Source organism: Numenius arquata, chromosome 3 (assembly GCF_964106895.1).
Source record: "Numenius arquata chromosome 3, bNumArq3.hap1.1, whole genome shotgun sequence".
Classification (NCBI taxonomy): Eukaryota; Metazoa; Chordata; class Aves; order Charadriiformes; family Scolopacidae; genus Numenius; species Numenius arquata.
The window spans coordinates 10862107-10880935 of NC_133578.1; the positions used below are offsets into that span (position 1 = coordinate 10862107).

Genomic DNA, 18829 nt, shown 5'->3' on the forward strand with positions numbered 1-18829 from the left:
TTTCATTCCATTTGGAAAAATGCCCAATTCCCGCTTCTGCATGCTGATGTCCTGGCAGAACTCGGGTTGCTACCTCTTACTTAAAGGTGTCCCCATGAAGTAAAGCTAGAAACAGGAGAGCTGGTCCCTGAACACAAAAGCCTCCCAACAGTCATTTGTCCCCTTCAGTGTGCTAAAAAGGGCTGGAGGAGAGTACAAAGGAAAGCTTTCACCAGTGAAGAGCATGAAACACTTGCCAGTCTGCACCATTTAAACAAAAGAGACCAAACATAAAACGAGAGAAGTAAAGCTATGACTTGAAACCGAGAGATCCTCTTCGCAATCTCTCTGAAATGCCCAGTGATTTGGTCATAAAACGTTTCCATTTTCGTTAGAAGTTAGTACTGTGACGGGATCTCACTGTATAACCTCCGTGTGTAGCTAATGTCTGCTGTGGGATCACACCAAGAACGTGTGTCACAGGTCAGAGATTGCACTGCCTGCATCCTACGTAACAGGCAAGCAAAGGAAAAAGCAACGCAAGAAAGAAAAGAAGTCATTTATGTCCCCCAGTTTTCCTTTCCCCTCAGTCTTAGCATATTGACAGAAATTAATTTCTATAAGAAGGGAATTGCACTGTTTGCAAAGCAATCCTCTAGGATTTATTGATCTTTAAGAAAAATCTCATTAAGCAGAATAAGGAAAATTTACAACAGGTATGGGAAAACAAAACAGTCTCTTGGGATCTTCACCAGGCCGAAACAGGATTAGCTTTGTAGTTTCTGTAATCTTCCTCACAGAAGAATGCTAATTCGGTCTCATTTGCTAGAACGAATAAAAAAATTAAATATTTAGCACACCAGTAAATGAACCACCCAACAGCCAGCTATTTAAAATCTTCGAAGACAACTGTAAACTATTTGGTCAAAGACAACTATAAATTAACCCACTTTCCCCCCCCCCCCCCCCTCATGTTTTCACCAAAAAAAAAGAAAAAAGATTCCAATATTAAAGATGTCATTTAACCTTGGTTAAAAAAAAACCAAACCACCAAACACAAAACCCAAGAACCTGAATATCTAGAAATAAATATGTACACAAGACCCCTCAAGATTTGTTTAACACAGCCTTCAGAATTGTTTGTATAAGTATCCAGCAAATTAAGTGACTGCATTTGTAATGTCTTCAAATGCTAGAAAAATAATGAAGCATGATTTTCTCTTTTTTTGTGTCTTTTTCTGTTAGGAAAGGCAAAAAGAAACTATTTTTTCCGTTAAATTAGCCTGTAGGTATAATAATTTAATACTTAGAGGATCAGTGGAATATTTTACAGATCACTTTACATTCTCCCTCATGACCCATCAAAATATGTGTCTGAAGAAGTTAATTTTTTGCCCTGCTGATGATTAATTCATGAGGCTTCAACAATATGCAAAGTGAAAGACACAAATTGGCTTCTCCAGCAATACCTTCAAATACCTCTAATTATTCACAGGGGATATGGCAGAGCTAAAGGACCCACAAAGGTTCAGAGCAGTCACAATTCTTTCAACCCAGTAGGTCAAGGACTTCCTCTTCTAAAACAGTAAGTCAGCAACATTACTAATTCAGAACAGAGACAAATCTGATGGAAAGCCTTCACAATTATTAAACATGGAATTCTTTAAGGTGCTGACCCAATAAGTTCCACATTCCTTTTTTAAATTAAACCTGAAGTTAATGAAGTCTGCCTGTCTTGTAAAAAAGAAAAAAAAAAAAAGGAGCAGAAGGGGTTTTAGAATCTCAACTAGAAAACAGACAAGACTGTTTGCAATGAATACTGAACACTTTATTAACATACACCCTGCTTTAAAAAAAAAAAAAAAACAAAACAGGCAAGTATTAACTTTGCTGACTAGATAATAACTGTAATAATAATCACTACCACAGAGGCTTTCCCTAGGATACTTATCTAATGTCCTCATAATTTATAACTCTCCAGCCCAACCCTGTAAAGTGCCAAGGGCAATCTACTGCAGCTTAGGAAAAATGTTCTGCCTGTCTCAGAATTTCCCACATTTTCTAACAGCAATTCTCTGTTTTATTCCAGTAAATCTTGTCCAGACTAGGTATTGGGGAAATGTTAATATGCCAATAGGAGATTTCAAATCTTCTTACCGATTTAAATGAAACTGCACAAAATGAGGACTAGTGGTATATGCTATCATACTGCACTTCCTTGGTTTACTCTTTGCCACTTCTTATTGAAGAAGAAAATTAAAATCTTCAAGATTTTACTACAAAGACCTCACACCTAACTTAGCTAATTTTCTTATCAAGATACGCTGGAACATACACATAACAAAATTCAAAATGGCATAATGGCATGCTGCATTTTACAAAGCAAGACTTTTTCCTTTCTATCACAAATACCCATTATATACTAATGATTAACTGCTGTTAGTTATTCTGAAGAAAATTAAAAGCAGCTTTAAATTGTTTTCCGCCTGGAATAAGCCCTGCCTTCTCTTTGTACAGAGACACAGAACAGGCTGATCCATTCCATTTTCCTTTCACTGTAACATTTACTCTGATGTTTTGACGCCTTGTTTGAGATCACATCCAACTGTTTCACTGCTGTAGCTACAAACCTAGTTTCAAAGACGGATAATATATACAAATACTTGTTAATACCTTTTTGAAAGAAGGCAGCTCTGGACAATGTCATTTCTAATTCAATATTTGGCACTGTCATCAGTCCCTCTCCTGGACAGCATCCCCTCTTATGCCTTAGGTAGATAAAAATCATGCTTTAATGAATCTTCTGCTAACTAAATTACAAATCTATAAAACTTGAGTGCCAGTAATCCTCCTTCCAGAGGACCCTTTTTTTTTTTCCCTCCAGATAAAAAGACCTGATTTAGTACAAACAGCCAGAGAATAACTATCATTCATATTACAGGAACGCCCAAAGACCTTTAGGAAAGGTATACTGAGGCCAGATGCAGTGCACCCCAGAGAAAAACGTTAAAGACACATCCCAAGTCACTTAAAACCAGAAAGTAAATGGCAGGAAACAAAAGAGACAAGAAACCTATGAGAACGAAATCTCATTCATTAGCTGGGGAGCAATCAGAGGGCATCAGGAACACGAGGGAGCTTTCTCTGTGAAACCCCTGCCCTTAGAGCGCAGGCAAATCACATTCAAATGAGCCAATGTCCATATCAAGGTGGAATGCAACTACATCCCTTAAGTACCCCGCTGCCACAAAGTCATTCAGCCACATTTATGAGAAGCCCAAAGGACATCCAGGGACCATCAATTTTATCATGACAGACATTTCTTTACATTACCAAAAGACATGCCCTATATGTAGTCCCCTGTCAAAATGTGAGAAATCAGGTCAAGTTTCAACTCTTTGCTATGTTCAGCACATTCTCTAAATGATACTGCCTGAGCTTTCCTGAGCAATCTGGTTATCAGGCGCTGTATGCTGCACATTAAACAAATCTAATCTTATTTCATTATTCCATGCTGGTTCCACTACTTACATTTCTAACCAAAACATCAGTTTAAATGTTACTGATAAGACTAAGCAGACACGGTACTAATAACCTATCTGTCAATCATTTAAAATTACTCTCAGCAGAATTATAAGCATACCCTCTAAAAATCACAATTTGCATTCTGAACATTTGGAGTGCAGATACCTGCTGCCCTCGGTCCAATGATTTGAATGTACATTATCCCCCCTTCTTCCCTGAATAATTATCAAGTAGTGTAAAGAGCATCAGGAATAGCATTTACTTTTCAGCAGGCTATCCAAACATAATCAGCCAGTTATCAGTTTAATGACAACCACAATGAACAGCACCTTCAGTCAATACCAATGTGCTCCTACCTACTCCAGCTGCTTTCAGCGTACTGTCTTCTTTCAAAATCAGTTTGTCATCATCTTCCAAACTCACTATAAGTTCACCAGTCTACAAATCAGAGAGAACCAGAATACACAGATAAGAGTAAGAATTTACGGACTGTCTCTGCCCCAGTGTTGTTTGAAAGGACAGAGATCTGCCTGCAATAAAGCACGTAAAAGGGGAAGAATACAGCTAGTAATCATACCTTAGATTTGTGTGCTTGGTGAATAATCTTCATTGTATCTGAAAGAAAACACATCAGTTTTCCTTAATTAAGGCTTAATACACAGGCAACACTGAAAGTTGTACTTGGAGAAGGAGAGACAAACAAAGGGGTGAGGTCCAAAATCTTTTATTATTAACACTTTTGTGTATTCAGTCTAAAAGAGGAGAAAACATCTTAATTTCCCAGTCTTGCAGCCACAGTCTTAAACCAGTCAATCCAACATTAAGGTACCATATCCTACTGGGCTTCTATCTGCTGGCTGAATTACAATAATTGACTAACGACCATCCCAATTGCCAGTCAAAACACATCAATTTAAATGCCAGTTAGGGTGTTTTGACCTAACAGGTTTTACACATGCCATTGGGGCAGGAAAAACAGCATTTATGCACTGTCAACTACTACAGTTAAGTCGATAGGCAACAAGTAATTAAGACACAGTAACGTAAACACTGCAGATCATTCCTTGAAATTTTCTTCCTGGTGAAGAAAGCAGCCATGTAGACATTTTGTTAACTCAGTCAATTTCCCATTAACGTGTACAGCCTCTCCTTTTTTTAATCCTATAACCTCTTCAGTAATATTTATCTGTGATATGTTTCTGCAGCATAGCACTTTAAGAAATTACATTATACAAAAAAAAAAGAAATAACACTTTCCCCTGGCAACGTGGGCAGGGCTTTTTTAACAGAAGGGAAAAACAGGGAAAAATACTGTGGTCACTAAAGTAACCAGATGAGTGCAAAGATCCAGAGGGAATGAAGTTGGAAGATGCCCACACAGCACTAAAAAAAATTGAAACAAAAACAAAACAAAAAAAATCAAATTCTGAAGCCTCTGTGTTTGAACCAATTCAGAATAACACATCAATCCCTTCCCAGCAAAGAAGCAAAAAAACAGCTGTTTGCCTGCTCATTTTCTGTTCTAGTTTAGTTTTGTGCATTAACTGAATACTACATGTTGAAACAGTCTGGTAAATAAGGATGCAAGAAAGTTAAATATAGGCTAAAACAACTTGCAAACTACCAAGATCAAGTAATATGATGTTCGGAATAACATTCAGAAGTTTGCTTCCTTACCACTCTGGCCCATTTTGAACATTTTATTTAAAACATTACACAAGGTCAAAACTTCTCTGTATTCCCACTGGAGAGGTCACTGAGAAGACAGCCTTAGCACGCTGTAATCAGTGCAGTATTAGAAGTAAGACACATAATAAATTGCAATTACCAGGATCCATCTTGCATAGAAGCATTGCAAAAAAGACTAAGCAATCACAGCAAAAATATACTGCAATCATGAAACCTTCTTACCACAGCAAATACAATCCAGCCTCTGCCTCTTAGTTTTAAACTTCCCCATCTACTTTGTCACATTCCCTTTTCTCTAGTCTTTGCTCATTCTCAGAGCAATTTTACTTCTTCACAACTCCACCACTGGTATCCAGCAGTTCACTGTGTCTTCATCGAAGCTATTAAATGGCTTCTCTAACTCTGTTACAGAGATGAAACTGCAGTTTCTTCTCGTCCCAGCTAAAGCCTTATGTCCTCTCAATAGCCTTTGCTAAACCATCCCCATTTAGTCCCACTTAATCACATTCCCAGATTTTTATCCTTCCTTTTCTAGTAATACAACTTCTGTGATAATAGATAAGAAATCACTTCCTAAGTCTGATTTTGTGAAGTATCTACCATATTGCTCCACATTAATGGGAAAAAAAAATTGGAGAAGCAGCTTATAAGACAAGTTGGCACCCAGGCTGCCATCATCAGTGAAAAGATGACAATGATAGGGTAGGAAGATGAGAAGATTGACTGAGAAGAGTCTCAGTCTGAGAAGAGTTCTAGACCCAGGAAAAGAATGATGTGTACAAAGAAATGCAGAGAAAATGAAAGTCATAAGCTCTGAGACGTGAGTGAGAGCATCAAGACAAGAGGAGAAATGTGATGGCATTATATAGGTGATGTTGAGAGAACAAAGTGGTGCTGAATTCTGGAGAGAAGGAAGCCAGACACAGGCAAGGTGAGAGACAGCCGGGTCCAACTGAGATTTCTGGCACTGCCAAACAAAGCAGAAGATAAAATCTGACTCTTCCTAGCACTATTCATGCAGAAGTACCACTGCCCTTTCATCACCAAAATACAAGAAAGAGAGTAGAGCACACAAGAGATGCCAAAAACAGGAACCTGTATGATTCACAGCCCGAGGGAAAGGTGAGGAACTTGGCTTTGATTTTTGTGTGAAAATTTCCACGCAGCCAGCACCATCCCAGTAAAAGTAGGCCCCCACTAACTGGTGTAACAGGTTTTAAATTTCTGCAGTGTTTTCACCCACATTATGCTCAGTCCTACACAGCACGATCAGGTGCTCAGCCACAACATATGCCTTAGGAAAAACTAAACTGATCCTCTAAGTGATGAAAGAACTAGCAGCAGGGATAGGCAACACCAGGAATACCAGTGATAGCAGCCGTTCTAGACAGGATCCCCTCATCTAGCCAAAGCCACAGACATTAGGGGGAAGAAGGGCACCTCCAAATTCAAGCTTACAGTTACTTAGATTTTAAGACCTTAAATGATATATTAAAAAATAATAACAATGTTCAAGTCCTTGCCACTTGGGTATCGTAAATCTTAATCCCTAATTCTTTCTCTGCTTTCCTTTTGCACTACCTGTTTTACCATCAGCAAGAACACAGAATGAAATCCTTGGGTTTGGTGTGTTGCTTTTTTTTTTTTTTTAATGGGCAAATAGACTCTATTACCATTCACATGTATTAAATAGGTTCCTCATTCAATTCTTTGAATCACTGAAGAGGAAGGAGTTTGTCAGCTCCAAAACCATGGTAGGCAGAAGATCACTTCCAGCAAAACTCCAAGGAAACTTTCAGAATTGCCAAGTTTAGGAAAAGATACGTTATTGACATCTGAGTTAACAAACTCCAAGAAAGGAAGTAAATTAGTCTATTTTGAAAGTATATTCTGCCCAAACAGATGAATTGCACATGTTTGTACCAATCTTCACAAAAAGGAAATATACACATAGCTTTACATTAGAGGATAAAGTCAGCCTAAATGTCACAACAGGCTATTTCATTCCATCAGGTTGTATTTAAGAGCTTTCATATCTACTTTGAGCAAAGCTCCCCTGCTTCTCTTACATCATGTAAACTATTTAAGTATATGTCTTAAGCATTTTCTGTTTACTGCCTTCAGCCCCCACTTTACCATCCTTGCTGACTTCACAATTAAATAGATATTGAAATACATAAGCACAGAGAACTACAATTTCAAAGCATTTGAGATCACAAGCTGCTTAAAACAGAGTTAAAAGGCACTTATAAACACAATAAAAAATTAATACCAAAAAACATCAGTACCAATTAGCAAATAATGTATAACATGCAGTCTCATTCAAAGATTAATACAGAACTTCAAAATAATGGTCAAGTTCTGTAGACATGATTCCAGTGGCACAAGCCCAACTACAAGGGGTAGATAGAGTTGCAAGTGCAGGCAGGCACTGCCACCAGCGTGAGTGACAACAGCAGTTGTCTTCTAAATTGTATAGAAACTGGTATAAAATACTACTATGTCTGATTTTACAGGAATTAAAACAAGAAAAAAAGCTCACATACCATACTTGTAATTTTTGAAAGGAGGAGGAAGTCCTGTTCTGGAAGGCACATCTATTAAAATAAAAGCATCAAGTTAAAACAAAGCATTTTATTTTCCAATATTTTATGCATGCATACTGGACACCCTGTACATCAAAATAAATCCACAGGAGACTTGTTTGAGCATCAAATACTATACTACAACCTTTAGCTCAGGTTCTATAGTTACTCCATATCTGATTAACTTCACTTGAGCATGAAGTCCCTCTGAACAAAATGACCCATGAGGACAGTGAGTCAATGCAATTAGGATACGATCACAGGAGTCTGATCCTTCAGATATCTGCCAGGAACATCCTGTTAATGGTTTGCACAGCATCCCTCTTTACCTTATACAAACAGCTGACAACTGCCATTGGTAACTGAATTGTTCAGTAAACACAGCCATGCAAACCAGCCACAAAAAAGGAAGCCAAACTGTAAAAAATTAACTCTTTAGCCGTATGCAGGACACAGCCCATAAGCAACTGCAAGAACACTAACACCTTCCCTGGTGCCAGTGTTCCCAGTGACAACCAGGGATTTAACCAGGACCTTGGAAGGCCCAGCCACCTGTGAGGTGCTCAGCAGCAAGGCGGCTGAAACCATCATTTCATCAGTAGTTTAACAATTCATCTCAAACTCTCCCTTCAAAACAAATTACAGTAAAGGAAGGAACACAGCTTTTGGACCAGGAACAGCACTATCCATCCATCTGTGGAATGAGGTTGAAAAAAGTCTTGTTCAAGACACTAACTTTGTCTCAAATAACAGTGAGTTTTAATACTGCACGGATCAAAAGCAAGTTTCTTAGCATTGTTTTTTATTTTATTTTTCATAACAGCAGCTGTACCGTATGTTCTGAAAGTGCTTGTAGTTTGCTAAAAGCATCCTAAGATCTTGCCATACCCATCATTGCCTAGAAGTATGGAAGTTGCTGAAAACATAATACAGCTGTGAGGCCCAGGGCAGCGTCCGAGGAGTTGCTCAAATGTTATCAGCTGTAACAGTTCAAGACTTGTTTAAGCTGACTTCATGCAAAAAATTCACATGATATTATTCTGCATGCTTTGAATGTCTCCATTTAGGTGTGTAGAAATACCCCTGCAAGATTCAGGTAACACCCTAACTAGTGAGTCGCTGCGTGGGCTGGTCGACATTAATTAACTTTTAGATACGCTGTCACTTTCAACCAGGCTTCTAAAACATAAAGCCTATAGATGAGTAAAGCTGCACCACAAAGCTTAAGATGGAGACAGAAACTCAGAAGCAAACATGCACAGCAAGACCTCACAGTGTCAAAAACAATTTTTCAAGATCCTCTCTTCTCACAAATAGCAAACAGACTTGTGTTCCCACATTCCACATATTGGTGTAGTTCCTAAGGATCAAAGGGTCTCTAAATTCTATTAATTTACTCCTGTTAATTTATGAATAGCTGCCTGACAGCACCACTCAAGGAGCCCGAGGCCCTGAGCCAAATGCAGCAATGCCCTCCTCTCTTTTTGACTAAAGATGGGGATCTGGGCAGGGGGAGCATTCTTCACAAATTTAGGCATGGCAAACTGACCATGGGAGCTCTTATTAACTCCAGACCTCTCATCCAAGGGAGGACAGCGCACAGGGGACGTAAACACAAATTTGGCATCCCTACCAAAGCCACAGAATTCCTATTCATTTGCTCCCCTCCTCTTTCTTGTGCAGAGACAGCAACACACGAGACTGAAACGAATGAATATGACAACAGCCCCTTACCCTTCCGCACAAAATTCATGAACTGCTTTACTGTCTGATCCAAGTTAACTCCATGATACACCACGGGTCTGAAGTTCCGGTGTTCAAAAGAGCGTACAAGGCGGACTGTGATGGTTGAGCTTTCTGCTGACATGAGAATTAATTCTGAATAACCTGGAAAACATTAAAGCGATGAATTATTGCTTTCCTGTGTACAAGCACAGCTAGAAAACAAAGTGCAGGTGGGCCTCATGCAAAGATTAAAATACGGCGATAAATTCAATAGCATTACGTCCTTCAGGACTTCACTTTTAGTATTTCTACAGAAGCAGTAACAGGATCTCAAAACAAACAGGCTAACCTAGGATATTATTGATACTGCACACCAAATAGTCCAATATTTGTACCTGTGCTGTGTGATACAGCACCAGACTCCCTGTTAAACACACAAAAGCGTTATGGATAAATTCAAGTATGTCCTTTGGGTTTTAAGTGACTGAAGACTTTTCCTGCTGGGCAAGTAACCTTGTGCTCTAAAAGAATTTACTAACATGAACAAAAACAAAACCTTTTTAATATACTTATGTTGTAGAGAGCATAATACCCTGAAAAATGTCTAAGCTCTTACACAACGCTCATTTTCACCTTCCTACAGAAAGTGGAAAAACCTCCCCCACATACACATGCAAATAATTCTCCTGGTATACAAAATTAAGGGGGTTCATTTAATTTATAATAGCAAGTCTCCAGAATGGCTCTATAGAGGCTTATGCTATTTTAACAGAGAGCAGAACCTACAATGGAATCACCAACCCAAGCCCCTCTTCAAACAAGCCCACACATTGTTTCACTGGGTACTTTCCACAGGAAAATGAGCTATTTTGTTCCCTACCTCGGCAATTTTCTCTATTTTTGGTGCTAGGTATTCGTCAATAACGTTGTTTTCTGGTCACACGCTAAACTGTGGTGGCTGCTGCAACAGGGAGCACAGACTGCAGTACAAGTGCTGCAACATCAGCCAGGGGCACAGCACGACCTCTGCATCTCCTTAGCAGCTATTTCAGTCACCGCTGCCAGTCCTGCAAGGGATTCTCTTACCTAGTCATCCCTTTATGTTCTTTTTTGTGTGTCTTTCCTTTTTTTTCCTTTTTTGCTGCAGGGGGAGATTATTTAAGCACCCCACCATCATGCAGGTACCTCCCAGTCTTTGCTGTACTTGTCATAGCTGTAACCTGGCAAAGTAAACCGGCAGTATTTTCTTCACGTACTTTCTGTAGAACGGGGACAAAGCCCTTCCACATCACACGGCAACTTGCTTTTACATCCCCTTGGTCAATAATTCCCATTCCATTTTCATTGTAAATAAGCTGTGATACACAAAGATGCCAATAAAGAAAAGCATACTTTGCACCTGAAAATACCTAGATTTATATTAACCATCAAAGATGGATGTATTCTTCATGCTGTTCCACGTGGGGTTGAGATCTGGAGGGCACAGTACAGGGTAAAGAAAAGGCGATAGCATTCAGTTTACTTTCTCCTGAGCAGCATAGAAGGACACAGTAGGAGTATAGATTTGGGAAGACAGACAATTAGAAATCACCGACTTTCACGTTTACTGCACAGACCCAACAGACCGGTCCCATCTAAGGCTAGGACCAGGTACTACCCAGCACCTCCTCAGGGACAAGATGGCCGGTTCTCCTTAGGGAGCTGCCCCGTCAGTATCTGCTGCGAGGGGGAACCTCCCCCAGGCCTGTCCCGGCTCCTGTCCGCCGGCAGCAGCGCCAGGACACATGGCGGAGGGCCGCCCGGCCCAGCACTTCTCCCCGAGACCGAGCGCCCTCCCCTCAGCCCTCACACCGCCCGGTCCCGCCCGAAAGAGACCGTTAACGGCTCCCGACCGTACTACCCACTCTCCCGCCGAGCGCTTCCGGGTCTCTCGCCCCACCTCACACAGCCCCACCAATCATGTCTGACGTGTGCCAACCACCGCGCCGAAGAATTGGCTGCGAGGCACCCTGTCCCCGCCCCCCGAGGCTCTCCCGCTGGCCAATGTCTAGGCTCACCCCTCACGCTAGCGGGCGTCGTGCCGCCTCACCCCCCCCCCTCCCAAGAGCTCGGCCATCCCATGCCGCCCTCGCATTGGCCCTTTGCCTGGCTTCTCCCCGCCCCCGGCAGGCGCCGATTGGCAGCGCGTCGCCCGTGGCGCTGTGATTGGCCAGCCAGCGCTGTGGCGAGGGGGTGAAGCGGCCGAGCGGCGGGGGTGGTGCGGCAGACGCCGGGGGGGGTTCAGGACTGCGTTGGGCTCGTCGCCATGACTGAGGTACGGGATGTGCTGGGGGGAGGCTGTAAGGAACCGGGGGGCGGTGGAAGGTGGGTATGTCCCTCTCCATCCTGTTTGGTGGCGGCGGTGGCCTGTGGGTTCTCATCTCTACCTCTCTCTGGGACCTTACCTCCCTCTAGGCCGCGTTCCAGAAGGCCGCTGAGGAGGTGAAGCAGCTCAAGTCCCAGCCCACCGACCAGGAGATGCTGGACATCTACAGCCACTACAAACAGGCCACGGTGGGGGACGTGAACACGGGTAGGTACCGGCTTGGGCCTTGCCCTGCCCTGCCGGCTGTGCCCCTGGGCGGGGGGGGTTGAGGGGGTGCGCTGTGTGGTTGCGGCCTGAGGCTGAGCTGGAGGCACTTGAGGATGGCAAAACCTCTCCCCCATTGCACGCTTCGCTTTGTGCAATCCCAGCAAAAATGACTCAATACCGACTTGGCGCGGATTACTGAGCAGGCAGGCATACGCTGACCTGATAAGGGTTTGTGCAACTTGTGGTTTTTAAATTAACCCGGCTGCAGTCATTTAAATCGTATAGCAATGATCTGAGAATCCTTTGTGTTAGCTTTGTGCAAATATTGGGTTTGGGATTTTTGGAGACCTTTATCGGTAAATAGCTGCCTAGGTCAAGGGATGCTGCTTTAATGCAAACACTTCTCAGTTAAACAGACTTTAACAACAAGGCAAACTATACAAGTGTGGAATTGCAATACTTGGAGGGGGCAGTTTGTTTAAACTGGATTGGCTACTAAAAATAGTATTGGAAAGCCAAAATAGAAGAACAGGAAAAGAACTCTTACAGGTGCTGCAATTATCTTGGAAGGACTGTAGCAGAAATATCTCTGTGGGTACGCTATGCGAAATCTCTCCTGTTACTTCTTTTGCTACACTTCTGTCACTGGCAGCTCATCTTAGGAACAAGAATGGAGCCTGTCTCTACTGACCTTGTGTAACGCTTGAGTAAAGTAACTAGAATTAGAAAGGAAAAAGGTCATTTGTTTGGAGCGCTGGCCGCCTGACCCAGTTGCTGGTGAAGTTTATTGGGTACTCATTGAATTGAAAGCTGGCAGTGAAGTGTACGGGAAATTGTAAGTATGGGTCCTTGCCCTTTCTTTTTCCCAAGATGGACAGCATTGAGAGAGAAAAGAACTGACTTTGGTTGTAAGATACGATCCTTTTGGTGTGGCTGGACTTTAGCAGTAGTAATGTTTGCCAATGTGAAATGGTGCTATAGAGCTGTTAATAAACCAACATTTCTATAAGTCACTGCGTTCTCGGGAAGCAGGAGCTGGCTAGAAAAGCCGTAACAGTGAGGTAGTAGGGGTTTTTTTGTTGGAGAGAAGTGGAGCTGCCAACTAGCTGCAGGTCACATTGCCATGTGAGCAGCACAAGGGTCTTTTTGTGGCTACTGTACAGGCTACTGTCCAATTCCATTTGTTAATCCTAAGACTTGCCAGCAAGGAGACAGAGAAGAAGTGAAAACACAAAGGGAACTTTATGTGAAGAATAACCATATACACATCCATATCTCATCCATTTCTTCTCTGTTTAGCTACAGTGTGGCCTGTCATGAATTGAGCTAGAATTCAGTGCTTATACCCCTAGATGGCAGAATGAATGAAGAGGTGTATGTTAGAAGCATACCATTAACATGATGATAATGAGTTCTAAGCTGTATGCTACTAGCTTTTGGTTTCATGTCTCTGCTTGTAATGAACCTTAGGACATTTCTGCTTTACTTTAGAGCTGATGATTCTTTATTCTTTAATCAGATAGCTGTCATGCACCAGCAGTCTCTTCAGAAAGTACAGTAAAAGCAAATCACACTATCTGGTGCTCTTCTGCTCAAATGCTCCTGTCTTAAGGGAACTTAACAGAGACTATCTCTATGGTCACCGATAGCATTCCAGCATGCTCCCTTCAGCATCAGAGGTGATCTCCTGACTACAGGTTAGTAATAGCTGCAGAGGTGAACCACTGGGTTTTACCGTAGTTAAGAGCTAAGTAGCCTTCAGGAGAGGAGTAGGTATTACCTACACCCGGACCACACCAGCTAATTCTGCTACTTATCCTGTCTCTCCCAGAGCGCCCCGGTATGCTGGACTTCAAAGGCAAAGCAAAGTGGGATGCCTGGTATGCATTGAAAGGTAAGCGTCTACTTAAATGAATCAATAAAACCATAGGCAAACTAGTCAGAAAAGCATATGTGGTTCGGCAAGAAATGAAATAGTGCTGTCTTATAAGACAAGAGCTCTAGGAGTTCATAATGCTGTGATAATAAACTCTTGCTCTTGATTACTTCTGCAAGGCAGGAGTAATCCTGAAAAATGTAGCCTGTGTGGAAGAAAATCACGGTGCAAAATTCCCAGCTGGCCCAAGATGTTACACAAAGGAGAACTGTAGCAGCAGCAGCAGCAGAAACCTTCATCGGTTTTCCAGGTCCCAGCCTGGTACCCCAGAGTCTGAGCTCTCCCTCCAGTTGTGGTGTTTCTTCTAAAGCTTTCCTAACTGGAAGATGGAGCTGAACTTTCCGCTCTAAATGAGGAGCGAAACAAGTGGTCTAATCTATGAAAATGGGATTTTTCTGGTGTTTTAAGGAGCCAGCACTGCATCTCAATGCAGCTGAAGTTGATAGAAGTCCTTTCCTGTAATAATTGTGAATGGCATTAGTAGAACTAATACCCTGTTTAGTTGCTGTCTATACAAATACAACTTTGCTTTGGAACACTGGGGGTTTTTGTGACTGCTGAACACATTTGTTTAAAACTTTAATGCTGGATTCTCAGCCAAGTGACCTTCTTGGCTACTTTGCTCTCTGGTAGCAGTTCCGTGCCACAGCAAGGAATTGTGACTTGCGTGCAAAAGGTGTCTTGATCTGTAAAAGGGATCTGACTGCTTCCTGTGTTCTGTCCTTCAGGAATGTCCAAAGAAGATGCAATGAAAGCTTACATAGCAAAAGTGGAAGAACTAAAGGCCAAATACGGCATCTGAGGACTGGATATAGCAGCCACTTGCACACTGAAACATGCCTTATTTCTAATACTGTGGAAAAATGGTTTCTGATAAAAAAAAAAAAAAAAAAGTTAAGTACCTGGTATATTATAGTTGGCTGTCCTCATGCCTGTAGTTTAGGGGAAGCTGTGTACCCGCCTAATGTACTGACACATTATAAATTCCTTCTGGGAACAAAATCTGGAACTCATTAAAGTGCGTTTGGTACTTTAGCTGTTGTGGTGGTCAATCCCTTAGCGATTATTCTGAGCTCATCCCTTAATTGCCAGCTGCCAAACGCTTCTGTGTGAGGCGCAAACCAACCTCCCCAGCCCTTCTGCCACTAGAGGGGGCTCAGTAATCTTGTTTGGTGTCTGAACCGCACCAGTGGTGTCTGATACTCGTTTGCCTCCTTTCTTATGTAGGTAAGTGGCATCCCTCAAAAGCTGGAGCACCACAAAGAATGTCTATACTAAGAGCAAGGTGCTCAATACTTGTTGCCTGGGGCTTTCTGAGACTTGCTCAACAACTGTCAAAGCATCTTTTGTAAAACGCTTCTTGGAGATGTTATTCCCCAACTCAACAACGTTAGGGTCCTGGAGAGAAGGCAAATGCTCAGCAGCTGGACACAAAACCTCCCCTGTGAAAGAAAAGGTTCTGCAGAGAGCAGTGGTGGTCGTGCCCTTGATACTGTACCGCTGTAAATACAGAGCACTGTTGTTGCCAGGTACTGAGGGGTGAATCAAGTCTAAATCGGCTTAATGCTTACAAGGCTGATCATCATCATTTTTTATACAAAACCCACAGTTGTGACCATCTCCAGTATGTGTTTACACGTTTTGGTCTGCCTGGCATAGTCTGTTAAGAGTTGCCGAGGCCAGAAAGGGAGACTTAGATTTTTAAAACATGGCACTGAACTATTCCCGCATAGAGCACGTGAGAATAAAGTCACAACCTCGTACAGGAATAAGGCATTCCGATTCCTGCTGTGCTGGTTGGCATCTGAACAGGTGAGGACTTCCAATCAAACTGCCTTCAGGTAAGCGACCGATTTATAGAAATCCATAGGGATGAAACCTATCATTTCTTATCTGTCCAGGTGAGTACTTCTGTACTGAGTTACACAGGCTTTGCTGTGCTCCTTGCCTAATGTGTCCTTGTGCCTCGTTAAGAGATGGAGGTGACTTAACCTTGCTTGCTTTCAAAAACTATAACTTCCCCCAGTGCTAGTTTTAATGGGGAATGCTCTTAGAGCTACTTGTTCACCCTTTTAAATGTGTTAGGATAAAGAAGGGTTTGGTCCTTGTTCTCATAAGAATAAGCAACCTTTTTCGTTGTCCTTCCCTGTTCTTCTGGGTAAGTAATGTAGGCACTTGGGTGTGTTTTTTTTACCTCCTCTTGTATCCTCTGTTGATTATTCACGCCTTGCAGAAGAGGGGTAAGAGCAGATGTTCAGCATAAGAGATGGTTTGAGCCCTTTGCCAGCCCTAAATTCCACAGCCAGCTCCGTCTTCACAGCTGTGTTTTGTGAAGCTGGATGTCCCTGGAGGCCTCCGCCAGCCTGTGGCAGGATGTAACTCACACCGGCAAATGCTTCCACTGGTGCTCTTGTTTGCTGGCAGCCGATGTGCTGCGAGTGCCCTGCTTTGCCAACGTGCTTTCTGTCAAAACAGGTGTGGTCAGAATTTTCGACAGCTAAAGCAGTGGAATTGGATTCTGTCTGGAGAGTGGGCTGGGGGTAGCAAGTTCTATACCTTAGTCCTCGTTGAGCTTTACTTCCCCTGTGGGACTGAGCTGATCATTACAATCTTGCTCTCCTTCCTATTGCCTCTCTGGCACGAGGAAAACACTGCTGTGGTCACAGTGCTTGTCCCAGAGAGGGACACGTCGTGGCCAGACTTCTGTACGTCGGCTTGTACTTAAAATTAATGCTGCTTGCCACCCTATACGAGTGATGGAGAACTCTACCTTGAACATCTTTATCCGGATACTTCATTTTTTTTGTAGTAACACTTTCTTCCTGCTGCCAGCTTCACCTTAGGAAGGTAGCATCGGTGGTCTACCTATTTGGAGTAAGCTGAAATATTCCAAGTTGTGGAAGAGACTGTACAAAAGGCACTAAGGCAGGGACAGAGGTGCTAATGTCTGTGCACGGTGTTGGTGACAAAGCAGCAACGCAGAAGTTGGCTGCACAGCCATTAACCGTGGGTACTGCCGCTGCGGGGGTGAAAAGACTGAACTGAGCTGGGGGGGCTGGTGCGTAGCAGCAGGGTGAACGTCTGTAAATGTGTGGGATGTGGGGCTGTCTGAAAAAGTGACCGACCACGTAGTGCTTGCTGGTGTGGCTCCTGGGCTGCATAAATAACACAGTTATTGATGTATGGTATGGAGTACGAAGGTACAGAGTATGGCTGCTGTGGAGTATGAGGCTCCTGGGCTGCATAAATAACACAGTTATTGATGTATGGTATGGAGTACGAAGGTACAGAGTATGGCTGCTGTGGAGTATGAGGCTCCTGGGCTGCGTAAGTAAGCAGTAGTGATGCTAGGGCAATGGTGGTTTACCGACATCTAAACAGATTTTATTATTTTTTTTTCGGTAGAGGTAATTGCTTTTATTAAACTAATAAAGTGGTAAAAGTAGACAACCATTAAGGTATATCGCCTTGAGATTTGAAACGGAAGCCACAAGCCTCAAGCCAAACTGTAACTTCAGAACCATTGCTCTGTCTGCGGTAAGCTGCTCCTGGTGCAGGAACAGCTGCTTTCGATGGCTGGGCAGCGCTGCAAAACAGGGGATTGTTCCGACACCCCTTCAGGGAGTCGCTGCTATTTCCTCCGTATTGGATCAAAGAAAGGCCAGGCGACATCCTGATCCTTGCAGGGCTGGCAAGGGACGAGAAGCCCAGCAGGCGCTGGGGTCAGAGGCCAGCTGGCACGCAGGCACTCGGGTCTGGCTTGCTGAGTTTGCAGAGCGTGCGGGACGGAATCCGGACTTTGGATACGGCAGTAATAAATGTTAACTTGCGTCTGTGATAAGGTAGTCTTCCCTCTATCACTCTTCTGCTATTAGTTCTTGCACAGGGAAACTAGCTGATTGGTACCCACTGCAATTAGAGATAAGCTGTAAAGGGGATGTTGTTTTCCTTGGGGTTTATTCTTGTGGGGTTTGCTTGATCTTAACAAATGTATGTGAATATGCAACAGCCCTAGCATGGATTTAACAAATCAGTATTGGTGTGCTGTTCAAGGCCCTTAACGGATTTTTTTTTTTTTTTTTTCCAACCCTGCGAAGTTAAGTTTTTGATTTGACTAAAAAGCACTGTCCGCAGCATGCAACTGTCTCTGTCAAAATTCCTCAGTCCTCCTCTGGAGTGACCTTGTTTCACAATGCAAGCATTTTAACCTTTGACCTTATTTCACCCTGATGAGACTGCTAAAATAATTGACAATTGTACTTACTGTTGTTTAAAGTGTTTGCTCTGCCCCCTGAGTGTTCAGAGCAAACAATATTGGGCAATGCCGCTTTGAGGTGATTGGGCATCTGAGCCGTCTTGTGGGATTGATTATAAATTGGGGGAGACAAAAAAAAAAAAGGCATTTTGGCTTGGATAAGTTTCTAAATACCACAGCTGTCACCCAAAAAGGGTTACGCAGCTTTCCAAGTTGTGAAAGCTGCTTAGAGGTAAGACAACTTGACACTACATAGACATAACACATTTGAGGGAGAGTCACAGTAATAAACTTTTGGAAGTGTAAAAGCTGATAGAATAGAACAAAAGATAGAATGTGATATTTCTCCCCCCACCCCACCCACAAGTATGTGAGGTATTTTCAGACTCGGATGACTGGTCTATAAATTAGACAATCTTCAGCTGCTCATTTGAAGTGCAAGTAACATGGATCCATTCTAGGCATCATTCTGTCTTCATTGGTTATAAGATGGGCTGGTATTTCCTCTAGGACCAGGGTATCTGTGCAGGTTATTCCAGGATAGAGCATTTGTGTGGATCTGG

General features: G+C 42.6%; 2 protein-coding genes across 5 annotated transcripts; one reads left to right on the forward strand and one right to left on the reverse strand.

Annotated features, from left to right (window-relative positions):
• Positions 1-522: 522 nt before the first annotated feature.
• On the reverse strand, positions 523-11449 carry C3H2orf76 (chromosome 3 C2orf76 homolog). 4 transcript variants are annotated; one of them, XM_074145435.1, is made up of 7 exons: positions 11396-11445; positions 10913-10976; positions 9513-9665; positions 7740-7790; positions 4082-4119; positions 3861-3942; positions 523-804 (listed from the first exon to the last, which is right to left on the reverse strand). In XM_074145435.1, the coding sequence occupies exons 2-7, from the start codon at positions 10929-10931 to the stop codon at positions 728-730; spliced, it is 420 nt and encodes a 139-aa protein (XP_074001536.1). In that variant the 5' UTR covers positions 10932-10976; positions 11396-11445; the 3' UTR covers positions 523-727. The 4 variants fall into 4 exon arrangements, with proteins under 4 accessions (XP_074001536.1, XP_074001540.1, XP_074001538.1 ...); XM_074145439.1 differs by lacking the exon at positions 10913-10976 and having other exon boundaries at positions 613-804; positions 11396-11449; XM_074145437.1 differs by lacking the exons at positions 10913-10976; positions 11396-11445 and adding an exon at positions 10760-10858 and having other exon boundaries at positions 613-804.
• Positions 11450-11759: 310 nt separating this feature from the next.
• On the forward strand, positions 11760-15045 carry DBI (diazepam binding inhibitor, acyl-CoA binding protein). The gene is made up of 4 exons (XM_074145236.1): positions 11760-11817; positions 11958-12075; positions 13907-13969; positions 14740-15045. The coding sequence occupies exons 1-4, from the start codon at positions 11809-11811 to the stop codon at positions 14811-14813; spliced, it is 264 nt and encodes an 87-aa protein (XP_074001337.1). The 5' UTR covers positions 11760-11808; the 3' UTR covers positions 14814-15045.
• Positions 15046-18829: the final 3784 nt, after the last annotated feature.

What these genes read in the sequence shown, in the direction of transcription:
- C3H2orf76 (XM_074145435.1), bottom strand. An exon ending in CATGAATTTTGTGCGGAAGG is followed by an intron (nt 7,791 to 9,512) that starts GTAAGGGGCTGT and finishes TTATTTTAATAG; the next exon opens with ATGTGCCTTCCAGAACAGGA. An exon ending in TTTCAAAAATTACAAGTATG is followed by an intron (nt 4,120 to 7,739) that starts GTATGTGAGCTT and finishes GTTTTCTTTCAG; the next exon opens with ATACAATGAAGATTATTCAC.
- DBI (XM_074145236.1), top strand. An exon ending in GGTGGGGGACGTGAACACGG is followed by an intron (nt 12,076 to 13,906) that starts GTAGGTACCGGC and finishes TGTCTCTCCCAG; the next exon opens with AGCGCCCCGGTATGCTGGAC. An exon ending in TGCCTGGTATGCATTGAAAG is followed by an intron (nt 13,970 to 14,739) that starts GTAAGCGTCTAC and finishes TCTGTCCTTCAG; the next exon opens with GAATGTCCAAAGAAGATGCA.